The sequence below is a fragment of the Cryptotermes secundus genome, unplaced genomic scaffold, assembly GCF_002891405.2.
Source record: "Cryptotermes secundus unplaced genomic scaffold, Csec_1.0 scaffold681, whole genome shotgun sequence".
Taxonomy (NCBI): Eukaryota; Metazoa; Arthropoda; class Insecta; order Blattodea; family Kalotermitidae; genus Cryptotermes; species Cryptotermes secundus.
Genome location: NW_019737395.1, coordinates 402,450 through 424,632, shown reverse-complemented (window position 1 = coordinate 424,632; position 22,183 = coordinate 402,450). Strand labels below are relative to the sequence as shown.

Genomic DNA, 22,183 nt, shown 5'->3' with positions numbered 1-22,183 from the left:
GGCTCTTGAAACCCATGCTTTCAAGTAGCTACAGCTCTGTCGTTAACTCACACAATCTACAATTCACTACAAAAACTTCGTGGTTTTAGTCCGCAAGCGAACTATACCGACCGAGCGACCACCGATTGTCGGCGAAGTTAGTGCCAACTTTAGCGGATAGAGGGTGTCGCTTGGTCAGGGCAACGAATCCCCACGGCCGTTAATCTCGGTTTTCTAGACCGGAGGCATTATTTCCTTGAAATAGCTCCTCAATTATCCTCACAAGGCTGAGAGGCCCCCGTTTCAGAACCACTACATCTCAGAAAATCTGGTAGCTCCAGGAATCCAACCCGGGACATTTGGATCTGTAGCCAGGAACTCTGACCACTGGATCACAGGAGCGATCTAAGACTACATGTATAGTGACGATATTATGAGAAAGTTGCTAAAATTAAAGGAAAAGTTGTCCATGTGCTTAATTAATTATGAACCACGCCATGAAGACTTATAGGGGAACAGAGGTATAGCTACACTGTTCTTGGCCTCGACACTAGATGGACGTGAGTGGTCAGTTTCACGCCTCAAGCTCTTTCACCCCGGGGAAAGCCATTGGACAGGAGGCCGCTTGGGCCCCATGCTGGTCTGGACTCTCTGGAGAAGGGAAAATCTCTTGCCTCTACCAGGAATCAAACTCCTTCCGTTCAGGCCCGTCGTTACAGCCAGTGATCTATCGCGGATGAGAGAGTTGGTTGCTTAGTCAGTTATAATTTATCACCAAATGATACGAGCTTTCATGAACACACTACCTACCTACCTACCTACCTACCTACCCACCTACATATCTATGGCTCTACATTCTTCTTGTTGGACCTTGGCCGTTTCATCAGTTTCTTAATCCTATACACAGTCGGTAGGACTCCTTTGACGGAGATCAGCCCGTCGCAAGGCCGCTGCCTACACACAGAACAACACAACTACAAAATAAACGCACATAGACACCCATGCCTTGAGTGGGATTCGAACCCACGATCCCAGCGTTCGTGCGAACGAAGACAGTTTCATGCCTTAGATAGCGGCCACTGTGGTCGGCGCATGGACATACAGTGCAGCTAACGATTACGTAACAAGTTTGCTACGGCTGTTAACACGTCATTTTAATGAATAGTTTAATAAAAGTTGTGTTTATTTATGAGATGGAAATAGTCTACACTCAGTGACGCATGAGAACAAATTTTTATTCCTGTGCGAGAACACGTGATGCGGTATTAAACTGCTGTGAAGTACGACCTATGCGAAAGTGAAGGCAATACTGATTTACAAAAGAAGGGACATAACGCATATTTGCTAGTTCAAGAAAGAATTCTAACACCTTGAATTTATTACTTATTGCTGCTGCAGTACCGGCAGAAACTTGGCAGTTCTACACATACACTCCGCAGGTTCAGCTTACACATTGTTATGTGGTTGGAAAAGGTAATTCCATATGTTGATCTTATTCTGCTAGATAACTAATTTACTAACTAATTAATCAACCAAACAGCTATTGACGATTCAATCGACAAATGAACTAACTACCTAACAAACTATTTTCACAAGGCAAACGGTATTTTCTGAAAAGAAAAAAACAACTGATAGTTACTCAGCTGGGTATTCATGAAATGTGTACTAAAATTCTGCACAGAATTTGTAACTCGTCGTGCTCCATGGATATAACTACGTAAGTACTAAAGGAAACTCCGTGGCTTGTAGCCCTAAAGCGAACTATATCGACCGAGCGACCGCCTATTGTCAGCGAAGTTAGTGTCAACTTTACCGGATAGAGGGTGTCGCGTGGTCAGCGCAACGAATCCCCACGGCCGTTAATCTCGGTTTTCCAGACCGGAGTCACTACTTCAATCCTCAAGAGGCTGAGTGGACCCCGTTTCAGACCGTTTTGATACCGAGAGTCCATTCCCGTGAAATCAAAATCTCGCCACTGAACTCACCTCTCAACCAATCAATTCAGTTCATACATTCACATTCCTTATATTGAAGATCCGTTTTAATGTGTCCTTCCAACTCTTCCTACGATTTTTAAGTTTTCTCCCCTGAGGTCCTCTACTCGTTTTCATATATTGTTTCATTCATGCGTGCTGTATGTGGAACCAATGACACACTTTTTAATTTATGCATCCTTAAATACTAGACAGCCGGTCACGGTAGCCGAGCGGTCTAAGGCATGTACTGTCTTCGCTCGCTTGGAAACCGGGATCGTGGGTTCGAATCTCACTCAGGGCATGGATGTTTAGTTTGTGTGTGTGTGTTTTTCTGTGTTTGTGTACAGGTAGAGGCCTTGCGACGAGCTGATCACCCGCCCAAGGAGTCCTACCAAAAGTGTAAGATCTAGAAAAACCGAGGTGAACGGAGAAGCTCATGGAGGTAGGTCTAGCCCACTGGGGCTGTAGCGCCAAGNATGTGTAAGATCTAGAAAAACCGAAGTGAACGGAGAAGCTCATGGAGGTAGGCCTAGGCCCACTGGGGCTGTAGCGCCAAGGAAAAAAAAATACTAGACAACCTCTAGAGTCTAGAAATTATGAAACTTCTCGTTATGCAATACATCATTAATTCTTCTAAAATTGGGAAATAAAAATAAATAAAATTTAATAATTCTCTCCGGTTACTGGGACACGCGATAGTGTAGTTGGCTGAGGCACCGTACTACAAGCTGGAAGGTCATGGGTTTGATTCCCAATGAGATCAATGAATTTTTTAATTGACCTATTCATTCCAGCCGCACTATGGCCCTAGGGTCGACTCAGAAATGAGTACCAGGAATCTTCCTGGGGGGAAAAGGGCGGTAGTCGCTTAAGGCTGACAACCTCACCGGCAACTGTGAGCCGATTATCTAGAAAATGTGGGAGCTTCGACGATTCATGACCCTATGAGCCTCCACGGCCTAGTAAACGAATAGCTTCCTCTTGTTCTATCCAATTATCATGGTATACTCATTTTAAACAAAAGTTTAACAAAATTGTTTACTACATGTAGTTTAGTCCTAATCCAATGTGCTACTGTGTGTCCGAATGTACTGCTGACAACATGATCGATATTCAGCGCCGTTTCTAAGAAGGAAAATACAATCTCGTTTTTAAAACGAGATTATACCTGAAAATAGCTTTATTTATGTGGCCATTAATGCACTCAACCTCTCTCTCATCCCTTGCAGAACTAAGCATTATACTCAGAGCTTCGGAAACAAGTGTGAAGTAAACAAAATCTTTGCACAATGGCGGAAGAAAGAAACTCTGGAGAAGTAATCTTGGTTACTGGTAAGTCACTTTGAATGATTCGTTCACACGCCAATTAACGAACCTGCTTCAATTTCATGGCCATATTGGTCGAAATACACTCGTCCAAGGAGTCCTACCGCCTGTGTAAAAAAAGATTACGAAACTGAATAAGAGACCAGGGCCCAACAAAGGGCCGTAGAATCATTGATGAAAGAAAAGCCAATTAAATAGGTCGCAATAAGAGGAAATGATTATTAAAACAAGGGCTTGGAAGGAGGCTGTTGTGCCTAATGCATAAAGATGTATGCTTGACTGATCTTATGCAATTTATGGACATTGCTTCAAATTCAGGTGTTATGTAGCGTCGACTGACATGGCGAGATGGTCATAAATATTGAGTAGAGATAGGTACTCGTATATGTATGCATGGTTTATGTAACGACGTTTTCCGTACCTCAGACTACATACTGTTGAAGCTTAGACTGACAGTGAATAAAAAGTAGGAAAGGATTTTTTTTTCTTTCGTACTACAGCCCCACTGGGCCTATGCCTACCTCCATGAACTCCGTTCATTTCGGTTTTTCTCGATCTTACACATTCGGTAGGACTCCTTGGGTGAGTGATCAGCTCGTCACAAGGCCTCTACCTGTAGACAAACACAGAAAAACGCACACAAACATCCATGTCCTCAGTGGGATTCGAACCCACGATCCCGGCTTCCGAGCGAGCGAAGACAGTGCATGCCTTAGACCGCTCGGCTACCGTAGCCGGCAGGAAAGGATTAGGAAGAGACATAATTTGAGATATTAACCCAGTAGCTGCTTTGAGGGACTGAGGAGACATACGAAAACCTCAACCAAATATCAGGTGACCAGCCCAAGATACGAACGGGTCACCTACCCGAATACAAGTCAGCTAGAATGCCTCTTGAGCAAACTTTCTCAATATGACTGATAGATTTTAAGTTATTTAAAGCCTTCGTTTCATCTGAAGAAGTAATGCTGTACTGAATGCGGTGGAAAAACTACTGCGACTGGTCTGGAGGCAAGGGTTTTGAAGTAGATGGCCTTCGTCTATTTTCAGGTCCTATCCCAGAGGGCTGGCTTCGTGATAATGACAATTTGGACACACACGGAACATACCATTTTCTTCGCAGTCATCCCTGTTTCTATCTTTGCACTGTCTGTTCCTTTGTACATAGTAGTTTTTACCAAAATGTTTCTCCTGATGTGGGTTTCACAGAATAATATAAAAGTAACAAACAAATTTTGATACAAACTTGGCTTCTCAGGCTCCTAGTAGCAATACAGAATTAGAAATTAATTAAGATTTTTGTATTTTAGCGTCCTGTTGCACTGATTCATATTCATGTGTATATTAACAGTCTTCAAGTGAACACAATCCCATCTAGCACTTCTACACCACATATTTCGGCAGTATGCTGCCATCTTCAGGTGCACCGATCCGATAACCCTTTCATTGCTGCCTTTATATGTCCATTTACAAATTTAATATTGAAGAAAGCAGTCTTCTGAGACTTGGCACCGTGTATATGTGGTGTTAACCGACGTTTCGGAGGAACGTATCGCCTACATCTTCAGGGTAGGAGGAAAAATATAAGAAATCCGCAAGCGACGAGACCGTGAGTCTGCTTTTACAGGTTCTCACGGTCTCTTCGCTTGCAGACTTCTTATATTTTTTCTTCTACCCTGAAGATGGAGGCGATACGTTTCTCCGAAACGTCAGTTAACACCACATATACACGGTGCCAAATCCCAGAAGACTGCTTTCTTCATAGTCACCGCCGTGAAAACCTCAAATCTTATAAATTTAATATTATTTGTAAACGGACATATAAGGGCAAGCAGTGAGATGGTGAACGGATCGATACACCTGAAGATGGCAGCATACAGCCGAAACATGTAGTGTAGAATCGGTAGATGGGATTGTATGCACTTGTAGACTGTTAATACGTGTATATACATTATGAATAATTAAGATTTATTGTACTAAATGTTCGCGATATCGAGGAATATTTAAATTAAAAGTTAAACCTCGGTGAAGTCTGTATTTTACGTCACGTAGCGTACACTTCTTAACGATAAGCAGTTCTTTTATTTTTTTCAGAAAATGTTAAGAATCTGTCTCGGTGTCATGCAACTTAACGCTTTAATTCCGAATTTCAAAAATCGTCAAAAATACGTTTATATGCATTTGTGGGACATATAGGCCCTAACAGATTAGAAATTGTTTAAGTATAGGGTCTCTTAAATCAATTCTAACCATATTAAAATCACGCTACAATTTTTTTATGCAAACTATCATAGCCAGAATTCATTGAGATCAGTCCAAAAGTTTTTCTGATGAACTGTGAAAAAGAAGAGACGGAAGTACATAAGCATGGACACGACCTCCACTTATGCGTTCATTTTATGTAATTTGTGAAGATAACTTATAAGAAAGTGATTGAATTGAGTGAGGTCAATCCAGAAGTTTTTCTGATGAAATCTGAAAAAGAACAGACGGACGTACATAAGCATGGACACGATCTCCACTTGTACGTTCATTTTATGTACTTTGTAAAAATAACTTATAGGAAACATTGTCATTATGAAAGTTATGTATTGTACATCTTCATTCAGGTGGGAGCGGGTTTCTTGGACAACACATTGTGAAGCTGCTGCAAGAGAGGGATCCGAAAGTGCGAGAGATTCGAATTCTGGACTTAAAGCCGTATGTTAACCATCTCGGTAAGTAAGTCCCTTTGTTGTAAGATTTGAGGCTTTCACGGCGGTGACTATGAAGAAAGCAGTCTTCTGGGATTTGGCACCGTGTACATGTGGTGTTAACCCACCACATATACACGGTGCCAAATCCCAGAAGACTGCTTTCTTCAAAGTCTCTTTGTTGAGTTTAATCTGGACGGGACAGACGATAAACGCGTAGAAACTTTTGTATGATAAATTTTGGCGTGTAGATGGGAGGATGGCCTTAAGGTGTTTATTTGATTAAACTGTCTTAGGGTGGAGCCATATGACGAGGTTGTGTAAGCAAGGTAATGAACCTTAAAAAGCAGGATTTTTATGTCAGTGATTTTAGCTATGAATTTTTCAAGAAGAGAGGCCATGCAAGATGGTAAAAATGAGAACTGGTTTTGATTACTGCGTGATTTAAGGCAAAAAAAAAATCTTAGGCGGCACTTTCTACACACTGATACCGCGCGTTCAATTCCCAGCAGGAGGATGATGATCGCTTGCATTCTTCTATTCTTCCTGCTAGAAACCTTTACGATCACAAACGACAGAACTCGAATTGAGCTGCAGTCAAAATTAGAAACATAAACTTAGTTATTTTTCAATGGGCCGCGCCATAGCTGAGGCGGTTAGTGGCTGGCTTCCCACCGCGGCAGTCCGGGTTCGAGCCCGGCTCTGTTCAAGTGGGATTTGTGGTGGACAAAATGGCGCTAGGGCAGGTTTTCTCCCAGTACTTCGGTTTACCCTGCCAATCTTCATTCCACCAATTGCTCCACAATCACCCTCACCTATCATCTGGGGCTGGTACAATAGGCCAGAAGTGGGCGCAGTACAAGGGACTTAGTCCCACCCCACCAGCAATTGTTATTTTCATCTTAGATTATACACCAAAGAGTTTGCACAAAACAACGATGTTGCCATTTTCCCATGCCTGGAAAATGTGGTCTTTTAATATGAGGAAGAGACAAATGTTTGTAAACAAAGTATCCGTGAGAATATATGGACAGAAGGGGGACAAAAGGGCAGTTTAGGTTAGAACTGAGCAAGGCACTTGGTGACTTACCGTATTTACGCATGTATAGGCCGCACATTTTTTGCCAAAAATTCAAGAGGAAAACTGGGGTGCGGCTTATATTCGAAATATTCGAAATCACACTTCATTTAAACAAAAATATTCATAATTAGTAATACAGGGTGTTCTACTCCTGAAGTAATATTCCAAGAAAATTATTTTTTCTATAATTTCTGTCTGAAAATTGTGCTGCGGCCTATACACGCACGCGGCCTATACATGCGTAAATACGGTATATAAAACTAATACATTGCTTGGACAGTGATATCGCGGATAATATGATAGGCTGAACATGAAGCTGGGATGGAAGAGAAAAACAATGCACAGAGAATTTTGGTGGAGAAAACTCTTAGAAAGCAGTCACTTGGGCGATCAAGAAGGAGATGGGAGATGAGGTAGAGAGGGTGTGAGCTGAATGAAACTGATTCAGAAACGTATACTCTTTGGCACTAGGAATGGTTAACACCGGGTTTGACCTGCCACTTACAAACGACACCTTTGGCCACTCTGTAACAGGCCGTGGAGATCCACTGAGTTATAAGGCGTCGAGGTTCCCACATTTTCTAGACAATGGGCTGACAGATGGCGGTGAGGCTGTCAGCCTTATGCGCCGGCCTTCCTTTACCCTCAGGAAGATTCCTGGTACTCATTTCTGTTAGAGGCTGAGTCGACCCCTGGGCCACGCGGTAGAGTAGTTGGTTGAGGCACTATGCTACAACCCGGAAGGTCACGGGTTCGATTCTTGATGAGGTCAAGAGATTTCTTCAATTGACCTAATACTTCCAGTCGCACTATGGCCCTGGGGTCGACTCAGCCTCAAACAGAAATGAGTACCAGGAATCTTCTTGGGGGTAAAAGGCTGAAGACACTTAAGGTTGATAACCTCACCGCAATCTGTGAGCCGATTGTCTAGAAAATGTGGTAATCTCGACGTCTCACAGCCTTATGGGCCTCCACGGCCTGTTACAGGGATAGTTTTATCTTGCGTTTTACGTTTGGTCACCACACCTTCACCAGTTAATAGTGTACTACTTGGTGCTGAAAATTGAACATGTCCCCAGGTCATGAAGAAAATAAACCCATGAAGGCAATTGAGGGCGACATCGTCCACAAGGAAGGCTCGAGGGAGGCGTTCCGAGGGGTGGATTGCGTGATACACTGCGCCGCCCTGGTCAGCTACCGCTTTCCGCCCGATCACGAGGCGCTGGACCGTATCAACGTCACAGGTCTGATCCTTATTCAGTACGGCCTGATTACAACATTGCCTCTGGATCTGCTGGCGTGTTATAGTGACAGAAACAGCGAGTATTGCTGGTGGCGTTAAGCTGCTTACTGACCGCGAAGCGTTGCGCAATGAGAGGTGGACAAGGAAGTTCTGTCATAACGTCATAGCGTTCCTATTGAAATATTTGAACTTATTTATATATGTAAATTTGTTCGTATGCTCCATTAAGCACCAGGACATGAAGACATGTGAAGGAGTGAAGGTACATTTGGACGTATTCTTAACCTGGGCAGCAGATGATGGTGAGCGTTTGGATTTACGTTCCGGCTTCTTTACCCCCTGGGAAAGAGTCCCCGATGACAATTAGATATGAGACTGGGGGTACCGGGGCACGCGGTAGCGTAGTTGGTTGAGGCACTCTACTGCAAGCCGGAAGGTGGCGGGTTAGTTTCTTGATTAGGTCATTCGATTTTTTCTATATACCTAATCCTTCCAGCCGCACTATGGTCCTGGGGTCGACTCAGCCTCTAACAGTAATGAGCACCAGGAATCTACCTGAGGGTAAAGGGCGCCCTGCGCGTAAGGCTGACAAGCTCACTGCCATCTGTGAGCCGATTGTCTAGAAAATGTGGGAGCCTCGACGTCTCAGAATCCTATGGGTCTCCATGGACGGGTTACAGGGGTAACTCTGCCCTTTTTACCTGGGTAGGTACCAGAACTTGTTTCGACTCTGTGGAGAAAAATCCCTTCGCCCTGCAGACATTCAAACCCAATTCAATTGTTCCATCCTTAGCCTACGCTGTACCAGGTCACTTAATCCGACTCTAATTTATGTCTGTATTTTCAGAAACAAATTCAAGCATTGCGGTTGTCTGTTAAAAGCTATGAATTCATTATTAATAAATTTCATGCTACAGCCTTACGCGCCGGCCGTCCTTTACCCCCTAGGAATATTCCTAGTACTCATTTCTGTTAGAGGCTGAGTAGACCCCAGGGCCATAGTGCGGCTGGAAGGATTTGCAAATTGAAAAATCCAATGACATCATCGGGAATCGAACCGCAGCCTTCCAGCTTATAGCATAGTGCCTCAACCAAATACACTACCGCGTGCCCCAAGGAAGAAGTTACAGTTATTTTAAACGTTGGTTCTTTGGAAAGCTCCCTGATATTTTAAATAAGCCATGAAATACCTCTTCCACATTCTTTACGACATACGTATTATCCGCTGTTATGTTCTGCAGTTGAAAAGGCATTTTAAAATAAATTAAGAATGGAGCTCAGTCAGTATAGTAAATGATTTAGAGGCGATCGGGGTTTGATTGCCTTTAAGGTTAGACGTATCTATTTGCCCACCACGTACTGAGCATCCCTAGGGCCCACCGACGTCTTATGCAATTAGCACGAGGGGATCTTGTCCCTGGAAATAAACTGGCCGGAGCTTGACCCTAACCATTCACCTGCGTCTGACCCTGAAATTAAGAACATGTGGAGCTTTACCTCGTCTACTTACGTTTTGACGACCTGATATTTATGCGCAGAGTCAACTGTAATAGGAAATATATAACGAGCTTTTAACGCCTTTCACACAACAAAAGAGACAAATGTCCTGTTATTCTGAAACCGACATTGCTTTACCAAACATTTTCTACGTGTGACATTGTTAGAGAGTGACCGCCTCTGTGGTCTAGTGGTCAGAGTTCCTGGCTACAGATCCAGAGGTCCGGGTTCGATTCCCGGCGCTACCAGATTTTCTGAGAAGTAGTGGGTTTGGAACGGCGTCCACTCAGCCTCGTGAGGATAATTGAGGAGCTATTTCAAGGAAATAGCGGCTCCGGTCTAGAAAAACGAAATTAACGGCTGTGGGGATTCGCTGCGCTGACCACGCGACACACTGTATCCGCTAAAATTGGTGCTAAATTCACCGACAAGTGGCGGTCGCGCCGGCGGTATGGTTGACTTACGGACTAGAACCATGGAGTTTGTTTGTGTTGTTTGACATTATCAGAGAATGGAATCTTGACGTGCCGTTTCTTGGCATCTTAACCTAACCATCTGCCGCATCGCACGGACTTAATTTAGAGTGTAAATTCGAGACTATATAATGTCTTGTTGCTGTAGATCTCAGCGTGGAACGAGTTAACGTGGAAAACAGCTGTGTATGCGCCTGTTGCAGGTACTCAGAACGTGGTGTCACTGTGCGTGGAGATGGGGATACCCCGATTAGTGTTCTGCAGCACATCTGAGGTCACATTGACCCCGTACCTGGGCGGCATATACACGCTCATCTTCAACCAAACAGAGTGCAAAGCTCTCCCCCCGAGCTGCGACTATGAACGGCAGCTACTCCTGCCCGGTTATCCGGCTTCCAAGCTCCGCGCAGAGAAGCTCGTCTTGGCCGCCAACGGCAGACCGCTCGCCNGTCTTTCCTTCAGGAGATGTCCAAGTAAATGTATGAATGTTACGATGTGGGAACATGTACTTTTAACAGATTTCTGGATGTGGCAAAGTTCACTACTCTGACTCCATTATTATTATTATTATTACTATTATTGCCGGGATAGCTTAGTCGGTATGGCGACTGGTTACTGGCTGGACGACTGAGGGGTCGGAGTTTTAGTCCTGATAGGGTCAAGAATATTCTCTTCTCCACCTCGTCCAAACCGGCTTTGCGGCCCACCCAGTCTCCTATCCAATGGGTACCGGGGGCTCTTTCCCCGACGGTAGAGCGGCCCGGGCGTGAAGCTGACCATTCACCTCCAACTAGTACTGAGGTCAAGAAAATGTGGAACTATATNCCTCCTGTAAATAGTAAGTTCTAGAAGAAGAATTCCCCGAAATTCTTCCAACAATTTTTAAAAAAAGTGTACTCTCTTATGGGGGGGCTATAACGTCATATGCCGGTTAAAGTATATGTCTGCTTCATGCTGGTTTCTTGCTTGGCTTTCTCTTCGACCCTGAAGATGTAGGCGATACGCTCCTCCGAAATTTTGGGCCGCTTTCACCGGACTACAACGCGTTATATTCCACTAGACATAACTTTTCGTTGACATCTCTCTGAGAATCCCTCCGTCTTAGTGCCGAGGTCAGTAACGGTGGAGCTATACCTCTACTCCCCCATATGTCTTCATGACATACTGCTTAACTAATTAAGCAATGGGTCAGCTTTAATTTTATATTAAACAACCACAGTACTGATTTTGGACTTGTGAGTTAAGACACAGTGTAGTTTCGGAGGAACCTGTTGCCTGCATCCTGAGGGCAGAAGTTGTAATGTTAGCACAGACCCCTCATTAAAACTAGGAGACTTCCATGTAAGTAAAGTAAACAGTTCTGAGGCTCGTCTTTCAGGTCGCGGGCGACTTCACACAGTGGCCCTGCGCCCCACGTTGCTGTACGGGGAGCAGGACCCTCGTCTGCTGCCCAGTTTGATCCAACTCTCCGAGAAAATGGAAGGAACCTTAATGAGATTTGCAGGACCTGGGGGCAGACAGCAGATCACTTATGTGGGTAAGTTAATTAGCTCGGTTTATTCCGACATTCTGGGAGTAAAGAGAGCCGAAGAGGCAGTAACTTTATTTACATTGACTCAACACTGATCCTCCTGGTTCCTTAGGGCATGTGACGCAATTGTAATCTTGTCCAAGGTCGTTTCACATGGTAAAGAATCACAGCATTCTCGAAGTGTTTCTGATTATACGCTCTGACTTCATTGGCAAGGGTCTCTTGCGCAGGGCGAGAGATCAAATCTACAAGGACAGTAAATATGACAAGATCGGAGCATTTGGTGGAAGTTATGTTAATAAACATAACGCTAAGACAGCTTATACTGAAGTTGCTGTACACCTTACAGAAGACAGACCAGATAGATCAGAAGATGTCAATATGGCAAGGTAAAATTATCCCTTTGCTTAACTAATTAAGCACTACGTCATGAAGACGTATGGGGGCGTGGCTGTATAGACCCACATTTTCTTGACCTCGGCACTAGTTGGAGGTGAGTGCTCAGTTTCACGCCCCGACCGTTTTATCCCTGGTGAAAGAGCCTCCGGTACCCATTAGATAGGAGGTTGGGTGGTCCTCAGAGTCGGTCTAAACGATATGGAGAAGCGAAAATTCTTGCCCCCCACCGGGACTCAAACCCCGACCACTTGGTCGTCCAGCCCGTAGCCAGTCGCTATAGTGACTGCCCTATCCCGCCTCTGACAATACAGTATGGAAAGTATAAAGAGCTGGAACATGAAACAGGTTAATTTGTATGTGAGAATGCCAGAGGACTTGGCTTTAAAGAATCCGGACCAGATAGGGAATTAGAGCGAAGGAAAGTTAACACTGCAGAGCCAAGGAAACGGAGAAAATGTTGAAAGGCACTGAAGTACGTGTATACAATGATCTATACCGGAGTGGATCGATGGAAGACGGCAGGCGCCGAAATAGAGATAGGCTCTTTAAGTGATGAAAATTGTAAGGGGAAACTGTACTGGAAATGGAAAGAAGCCATGTCACTAAAAGAGGTATATATTATCCTCCAACGTAGAAAAGGCGAGGCAAGTGATGGGTAACAATGATCGACCTTGGCGATTTTACTGTGCCTGTAGGGCACATAGAGCTTCAGTGTACCAATGGCAGCGGTAAAGCTCTTCCCAAAATTAAGCCAAAGTTTTTCAAATTCTCGTGGGAGGACCTTAGTAACTACCACGTCTTGTCCTCGTTACAGAACCGTATGTATCAAAATAAAGGAAGAGGATGCAGCTGCAGTGAAAGAAGAACTGCAAAAGAAAAATTATTTACAAAAAATAGAAATTGGAGGAGACGTGACTGCAAGACCAGAGGATGATAATGTCCATAGGTTGAACACTATCGGCACAGACTCTCAAGATTGGATCCTATCCAGCACCAATTCCGTATCTTTCACACTTCCACAATCTGTTCTCAATTTCCCCTTTATGCTTAGGTCTCCAAGTGATCTCTTTCTTTTAAGTATCTTAATTTAAACTAGGGACCGCCTGTGTGGTCTAGTGGTCTGAGTTCTTGTTTACAGATCCCGGGTTCGATACCAGATTTTCTGAGAAGTAGTGGGTCTGGAAAGGGGTCCACTCAGCCTCGTGAGGATAATTGAGGAGCTACCCGAATGGAAAAGTAGCGGCTCCGGTCTAGAAAACCGAGATTAACGGCCGTGGGGATTCGTTGCGCTGACCACGCGACACCCTCTACCCGCTAAAATTGGCACTAACTTCGCCGGCAAGCGGCAATCGCTCGGTCGGTATAGTTCGCTTGCGGACTACAGCCACGGAGTTTAGTTTTTAAATTTAAATTAGGAACATATCTATTTTTCTCTCAAACACGCTACAATTTGTGATTCTATGTAATTATATTTAAATTATGCTGGATTTTAACCCCTTTCTCTTATTTACTTGACAACAAATGTAGGTAATGCAGCCTGGGCCCATCTGCTTGCAAAGGATCAGCTGTTGGTTACGCGTCCTGGTGGAGGCGTCTCCGGCCTGCCGATCTTCATAACGGACGACACACCGGCGGACGATCTCTTGTTCTTCGCTCAGAGGGTCACAGCACGAGCTAATTTGCCGCCGCGCTGTCGCATTTCTCGTTGGTACATGCCGGCGCTCCTGGCTTATCTGATAGCCGCACTTCTGGAGATGGTAGTCCTGATAGCACACATCCCTCTGTCAGTCTCACCTCGGGGCGCCGTTTCTTATCTGGGCTCAATAGTACTTTACAACAGGCTCAGGGCTTCCCTGCATCTTAATTATTCGCCGATATTCCCGCCGGACGAGTCCTGCAATAGGGCAAATAAGTACTATACTAGGGAGGAACTCTGACAAAGCCAGTCCGAATAATAAAGTCCTTTGGTTACGTAACCTCAGCAAAAATGTAATTCATTCATTCATCAGTAATCTGTCAAGACGACAGGTCCACAGTCTCTTCCAAAACAGTTCCTCCCCTTGATGCGATCTAGAGCTTTCTCCTTCAAATGAAAATATCCTCTTCTGTCCCCAAGGTCATCCAGCATCTTCTTACGTCTTCTTCCTCGTCTTCTGGTCACTTCTATCCGCCCCTCTATCTTTCCTTCAATAACTTCTTTTAGAAGGCAGTTACCGTGTAAGATATGACCAATCCAATTAGCCTTCCGTTTTCTTATTTCATGTAGGATATTCCTCTGCTCACTGACTCTAATTAACACTTCTTCATTTCTCACATAATCGGTCCAACTGATCTTCTCCATTCTTCTCCAACACCACATTTCGAAGCTTTCCAGATGTTTCTGATCTACTGCCCGAAGTATGTAATATACTCGTATATCGGTTATCATGGTGAAAGTAGCCTCAGATGGTATTGTAATAATCCTGTTCTTCATGGCGTAATTTTTGCCGGAATGGCTACTAAATAACGACACAGCGTGGTTGAGATGTCATGGATTCTGACGAATTAAAATTATATTAAATTTGTGACCATAATGACAGGAAACATCAGAGAGTTATGTAACTATCAGAAGGTTTTCTGGTAATAAAATCATTTCAAGTTACCAGCTGCGTCAATTTGAATTGACGCCCCTTTCACTCGAGACATTTATTTTTAAGTTGCCGGGGAATTATCAGATCATTATAAAATTTTCTATTATTATAAAGCCCTACAAGGCATCACATCTTCGAAAACGGTTATTATCGAGCTCCATTCTAAACAAATTCCATCCAGTTCTACCTAATTCCATGGATCAAAAAAATTCTTCATAACTGATAGTCGTTCAGCTGGTCAAATGTTGCCTTCCCTTTGCGGAATTTCTTTGCGAGTGCAAACTTTATTCGTTACTATCTATAGTTTATCTTGGCCACATTTTCGAAAAGATCTTGTAATTCCTTCCTTTCATCTTCACATATTAGGCTATGGAATCTGTTACGTCTGCAAGCGATCTCTCGATCACCACCTTGGTTGTCCAAAACATTTTCTTCCATGCAGATGGTTGTCAGTAATTAATTTCGTAATTCTGGTCTCCTGTATGCTCATTTCATTATTATTTCTGGTCTCCCGCCATTTCATTACAAATTTAAAGTTTTACTTGGAATCTAATACATTCATTTCTATTCTTCATATAAAGTTCGAATCCGCTCGCTGCTCTCACAACAATTCATTTTTGCTGTCTGAAATGTTCTTCTATGATCTCCCTTAGCCTCCAGATATGTTGTGAGGACTACTGTTTCATAAAATGTATTTTGTGTTACTTTCCTACATTTGTTCTTTGTGTATTCCATAAATGCCGGTCACGGTAGCCGAGCGGTCTGAGGCATGTACTGTTTTCGCTCGCTTGGAAACCGGGATCGTGGGTTCGAATCCCACTCAGGGCATGGATGTTTAGTTTGTGTGTGTGGTTTTTCTGTGCTTGCCTACAGATAGAGGCCTTGCGACAAGCTGATCACCCGCTAAAGGAGTCCTACCGAATGTGTAAAATCTAGAAAAACCGAAATGAACGGAGAAGCTCATGGAGGTACGCCTAGGCCCACTGGGGCTGTAGTGCCAAGGGGAAAAGAAAAATTCCATAAATATGGTTACATGCTGTAATTTTGTTTTAGATGTGTTTACCATTACAACACGAGATATAAGAGGCAAGAAACCTGTAAACATTCACATGTTAAGTTGTGTTCTTCTTTAATTCAGATTTTACTCCTTGTGCGACGTTTCCCTTCCAAGACTAAGGATGAAGATGGGGGGTACTGAAACTGCCATCCATTATTCATATGCAGCTCTCTGCAACACTTCTGTGTTGGCTATTACCAACTGCTCACCATCGAATCAGCGAGGTTCCTACACCGCATCCTCTAAAACAATGAACTATGCATTTCCGGTGCTCAACAATGTTGTCAATACATATAAAATAATAGTTGTGATTAGCTGCACACTTCTCTTAATTCTAAATTAATTTTTGTTTTTGTGTTACTTTAAATTTTCACGTTTCCATGCTAAAACGGCCAGGACTGTCAAATTAAAATTCACCCATCGTTAATAATCTTTCTACAGTTTTTTTATTGATAGTGGGGTGGGACTAAGTCCCTTGTACTGCGGCTACTTCTGGCCTATTGTACCAGCTCCAGATGATAGGTGAGGGTGATTGTGGAGCAATTGGTGGAATGAAGATTGTCAGGAGAAACCGAAGTACTCGGAGAGAACCTGCCCCAGCGACACTTTGTCCACCACAAATCCCACTTGACCAGACCCGGGATCGAACCCGGGCCGTCGCGGTGGGAAGCCAGCAACTATTCGCTTGAGCTATGGCGCGGCCATTCTACATGTTATAACCAATGCATTTGAACACACATAGACGACGATGCCACCTCTACTGAGCGTCACTAAACAAAACAGTCTGCTTCAGTTTATAAATTACGTAACAAGATTTGTGTAATTAACAAAGCATCGCTTCATATAAAAAGACATATCAGCGGGTGGTCTCTCAAAAGCAGTTTCACATTTACAATACAAAAGGGCGGCCCTCGTACGACTCACCCTTCTCACTTTTCCACCGTGAGAAAGTTACTGTTTCTGTCAGTGGCCATTTAACTCCCGCATGGATCGCAACACTCCCTCCGGTGACTGACTGCTGCTCGGCACCCAGCTGGTGGCACATGGTGGCCGCAAAGAGCAACCGAAAGTATACAGCCTCGCTACTGATTGACCGATTGATTGAGTCATATATTGAAGACGAGGAAAGAAGTCCCATGGATGGTGGGATGACGGGCCACTGCCTACTGTTGTATTCCCCTCCAGTCCTTGTGACGTGTAAAGCAGCCCAAATCGCTAAACGCAAGCAGAGCTTATGACGGCCAGAGTCTAGACGGCTGGAGGAGAATATTGGTGTGTAAGCTGGAGGGGGGTGTGGAGGTGGTGCATACATGTTGCTCCGTTCCGCAACCTCAACATGGGCGTTCAAGTGCAGAGGGTGACTTCTACGGAGGATAATAGTGAATGGTGAGTAGGTAAGAATCTGTTAGGAGAAGGCATTACTGTATGTCTATGCTTTCACTTCTTGCCCTTTGGACGAATGTCAGATATAAAACGTTTGTAACTTGAGGTGCTCACTTGAATACCAGAGTGTGACGACATTGGGCCACAGAATAATACGTCTCTTTGAGCGATAGGGGTGCGATGCATGAGAAATGGCTCCCCAAGTTTGACACGTGACCCCTAGCCTCTCATGTCACCTCTATTCTTCGTGCGTAAGTGGTTGTAATTACAGAGGGAGGGCCTTATGTCTGCACACGCGGCTTTAGAAAGCAAAGAAGACAAAAAAAAAAAGGATAATGCAAGAACAAACAAATAAAACTCAGGCCTACTGCAAATGGATAGTTCATTTGGTTCACTCGCAATGGACAGAGATGGTTACCTATGGGAGAGGAAATTGCGCCTAATTCTAATGCAAAGTATAACCATTCCATAATGAAATCATTTCAGAAATAATAAATATGAGCCGTAATAGTGATGGATAGTCGTAGCTTTCCATTGGTAAGCTCTGAGTTCATTGAAAGGTGCGATATCTTATTTCAATTTACGTCACATATCAGAAAGCGAGCCTATTTAATTTCGTGAGCTACTGGGGGTTATTTCGTGGAACTACACGCTAAGAGCTCCGTGGAGTATGTGTTCAGCAGTGACGCACTTCTACGAAGGTATATGGATCAATCATGGAATTATCTCTGGAGAAGGCGGCTAGTCGGTGGCTTCCCACAGCGGCTGCCCGGGTTCGAGCACGGGCCAGATCATGTGGAAATTGTGATGGACAAAGTGGCACTGGGGCAGGTTTTCTCCGAGTACTTCGGTTTCCCCTGCCAATCTTGATTCCACAAACTGCTCCACAATCACCCTCACCTATCATCTGGGGCTGGCACAATAGGCCAGAAGTGGCCACAGTACCCTGTGGACTCAGCCTCACCCAACTAAAGTCACTCACTCGTGTATCTGAGCCCTTGTTGAGAAGCTGCCAATTGTGCAGCTACTCAACAACTTCCCAGCATTTTATGGAACTTGAAGTTTCATTACCGTACTCACAAGAGCCCTCTACTGGTCCCTATCCTCAGCCAGATCAATCCAGTGCATAACATCCCATCCTGTCTCTCTAAGACCAATTTTAATATTGTCCACCCACCTATGCCTCGGTCTTCCCAGTGGTCTCCTTCCTCCTGCCTTTCCCACCAATATCCTATATGCATTTCTCCTCGCCCCCATTCTTGCTACATGCCCTGCCCATCTCATCCTTCTTGACTTGATCATTCTAATTATACTTGGAGAAGAGTACAAGTTATGAAGCTTCTCATTATGCAGTTTTCTCCATCCTCCTCTCACTTCATCTCTCTTTGGTCCAAATATTCTCCTCAACACCCTATTCTCAAAAACTCTCCGTATATTTCGCCCGCTGCCATGCAAACGCTGCTTCAGACAATTCGTTGCTTGGATATTGCCAGCTGTTGTATAGCAATGGATGCGTTCTGATTCCTAGCCGTTGTCGAGGGAACGCTGCTCGTTGCCTGATCTCACTAAACCATTCCGGCTTTCTGACGGCACGTCGTATTATTTAAGGTATCTAGACTTTATGCCATTTCTGCGAGGTAGTAACTGAATTTTTAAATTATATTCATATGAATTTTAGCCCAAAAACTGACCGGGTTTTACAAACGTTCTTTCTGTGTAAGACTGTAAGTCTATGTTTCACGTATCCAGTGTATTTTCCTTCACGTATTTTGAAAGATTTCCCACCCGAGTGTATCATGCTGAATGTAGCAATTAGCTACATCTGCAACCCCAGTTATTTATCCTGTGGTCTGATCTAGGCCCACACTCCTGGTCTTTGGGGTGCGTGACGACCGGGGATCTTTATCTGCAACACCGCCACGTCGCATGGCGTCGATGCGGGTTACTTCTGGCTGATGGGCGGCCGGCGTCTGACTCTCCACATGACGTCACATATCCAGAATTGACCACCATCAGCACCGCAATCATAAGGCAGCGCCATCACCGTTGTCACTAACAAGAGCGGCAGGCGAAGAACGCGAAGTAGAGACATCTAATTGCCTTTTATGTGGGCGGTCTGAAACAGGGATGTATGCCATCGACACTGCAAGGCCTACAATAGGCTCTCCGCAATGACATTTCGGTGGATGAACAGATACATCGTAACTATGCTTGACACTGTAGTTTTGCCAAGATATGCACGTACCACGGAGCTATGGACCTTTCGTTCTCAGTTTATTGACCGAGAATATACTGTCAACTCGACTGGGCGCAGCTGAGCAGGCNCAGCGGCTGCCCGGGTTCGAGCACGGGCCAGATCATGTGGAAATTGTGATGGACAAAGTGGCACTGGGGCAGGTTTTCTCCGAGTACTTCGGTTTCCCCTGCCAATCTTGATTCCACAAACTGCTCCACAATCACCCTCACCTATCATCTGGGGCTGGCACAATAGGCCAGAAGTGGCCACAGTACCCTGTGGACTCAGCCTCACCCAACTAAAGTCACTCACTCGTGTATCTGAGCCCTTGTTGAGAAGCTGCCAATTGTGCAGCTACTCAACAACTTCCCAGCATTTTATGGAACTTGAAGTTTCATTACCGTACTCACAAGAGCCCTCTACTGGTCCCTATCCTCAGCCAGATCAATCCAGTGCATAACATCCCATCCTGTCTCTCTAAGACCAATTTTAATACTGTCCACCCACCTATGCCTCGGTCTTCCCAGTGGTCTCCTTCCTCCTGCCTTTCCCACCAATATCCTATATGCATTTCTCCTCGCCCCCATTCTTGCTACATGCCCTGCCCATCTCATCCTTCTTGACTTGATCATTCTAATTATACTTGGAGAAGAGTACAAGTTATGAAGCTTCTCATTATGCAGTTTTCTCCATCCTCCTCTCACTTCATCTCTCTTTGGTCCAAATATTCTCCTCAACACCCTATTCTCAAAAACTCTCCGTATATTTCGCCCGCTGCCATGCAAACGCTGCTTCAGACAATTCGTTGCTTGGATATTGCTAGCTGTTGTATAGCAATGGATGCGTTCTGATTCCTAGCCGTTGTCGAGGGAACGCTGCTCGTTGCCTGATCTCACTAAACCATTCCGGCTTTCTGACGGCACGTCGTATTATTTAAGGTATCTAGACTTTATGCCATTTCTGCGAGGTAGTAACTGAATTTTTAAATTATATTCATATGAATTTTAGCCCAGAAACTGACCGGGTTTTACAAACGTTCTTTCTGTGTAAGACTGTAAGTCTATGTTTCACGTATCCAGTGTATTTTCCTTCACGTATTTTGAAAGATTTCCCACCCGAGTGTATCATGCTGAATGTAGCAATTAGCTACATCTGCAACCCCAGTTATTTATCCTGTGGTCTGATCTAGGCCCACACTCCTGGTCTTTGGGGTGCGTGACGACCGGGGATCTTTATCTGCAACACCGCCACGTCGCATGGCGTCGATGCGGGTTACTTCTGGCTGATGGGCGGCCGGCGTCTGACTCTCCACATGACGTCACATATCCAGAATTGACCACCATCAGCACCGCAATCATAAGGCAGCGCCATCACCGTTGTCACTAACAAGAGCGGCAGGCGAAGAACGCGAAGTAGAGACATCTAATTGCCTTTTATGTGGGCGGTCTGAAACAGGGATGTATGCCATCGACACTGCAAGGCCTACAATAGGCTCTCCGCAATGACATTTCGGTGGATGAACAGATACATCGTAACTATGCTTGACACTGTAGTTTTGCCAAGATATGCACGTACCACGGAGCTATGGACCTTTCGTTCTCAGTTTATTGACCGAGAATATACTGTCAACTCGACTGGGCGCAGCTGAGCAGGCTTTTACCTGAAGACGGAGACAGAATCCAGTCTCTGAAACGCTGTGTTTTAAATAAAGAACAGTATACAAAAATATAATGTTGCCCGTGGTTCTGTATGGGTGTGAAACTTGGTCTCTGATATTAAGGGAGGGACATAGACTGAGGGTGTTTGGGAACAGGGTGTTGAGAATATTTGGACTGAAGAGAGATGAAGTGACAGGAGGTTGGAGAAAACTGCATAATGAGGAGCTTCATAACTTGTACTCTTCTCCAAGCATAATTAGAATGATCAAGTCAAGGAGGATCAGGTGCGCAGGGCATGTAGACTGAATGGGGGAGGAGAGGAATGCATATAGAATATTGGTGGGAAAGCCAGAAGGAAAGAGACCACTGGGAAGATCACGGAGTAGGTGAACGGACAATATTAAAATGAATCTTAGAGAGATAGGATGGGATGGTATGGACTGGATTGATCTGGCTCAGGGTAGCGACCAGTGGAAGGTTCTTGTGAACACGGTAACGAACCTTCGGGTTCCATAAAATGCTGGGAACTTTTTGAGTAGCTGCAGAATTGGGGACTTCTCAAGAAGGGCTCAGCTCCATAAGTGAGTGAGTGAGTGATGATGAAAAATGCTCAAAAAATCGATAGTTTTATTAATATATCATCGTCACAAACTTTTAGAAACTAAGCAGACTCTATCACTTCAAGGGGCAGGAAACAATTTCTTCGATGAAATTAATTAGGCTCTATCAATGTTAACGGACATAGAGCAGTACATTAGAACTGTTCAATGGAACTAGATAGCCTTATCAATGCTATTAGAAATAAAGTAATTTGTTACGATTACTGAATTAAACTAATTTTTTTATCAAGCGTGTTAAAAGAGTGGAAATGTGGAAGCCCTTTTCAGTAATAGGTTCTTTCGAATGTTCACGTAGTCTTCATATTTATTTTTTGTTTATAAAATTAATTTCTTGGCGTATTTCGTCTTAAAATCTCCTGCTGGACTCTTGTGGCAAAAATGCAGGCTATGAAATATCGTTG

At 44.2% G+C, this 22,183-nt stretch overlaps 1 protein-coding gene across 2 annotated transcripts; it reads left to right on the top strand.

The window, feature by feature from the left end:
• Positions 1-1,090: 1,090 nt before the first annotated feature.
• Positions 1,091-14,251, top strand: LOC111870363 (3 beta-hydroxysteroid dehydrogenase/Delta 5-->4-isomerase type 2). 2 transcript variants are annotated; one of them, XM_023862588.2, is made up of 8 exons: positions 1,093-1,452; positions 3,185-3,287; positions 5,891-5,998; positions 8,135-8,299; positions 10,472-10,714; positions 11,013-11,018; positions 11,647-11,805; positions 13,726-14,251. In XM_023862588.2, exons 2-8 carry the CDS (start codon positions 3,245-3,247, stop codon positions 14,133-14,135), a joined length of 1,134 nt encoding a protein of 377 aa, XP_023718356.1. In that variant the 5' UTR covers positions 1,093-1,452; positions 3,185-3,244; the 3' UTR covers positions 14,136-14,251. The 2 variants fall into 2 exon arrangements, with proteins under 2 accessions (XP_023718357.1, XP_023718356.1); XM_023862589.2 differs by lacking the exon at positions 3,185-3,287 and having other exon boundaries at positions 1,091-1,452.
• Positions 14,252-22,183: the final 7,932 nt, after the last annotated feature.

Coding starts and splice junctions, on each gene's coding strand:
- LOC111870363 (XM_023862588.2), top strand. CDS start 3,245: ATGGCGGAAGAAAGAAACTCTGGAGAAGTAATCTTGGTTACTG. Junction 3,288..5,890: donor AGAAGTAATCTTGGTTACTG/GTAAGTCACTTT, acceptor ATCTTCATTCAG/GTGGGAGCGGGTTTCTTGGA. Junction 8,300..10,471: donor GGACCGTATCAACGTCACAG/GTCTGATCCTTA, acceptor CGCCTGTTGCAG/GTACTCAGAACGTGGTGTCA.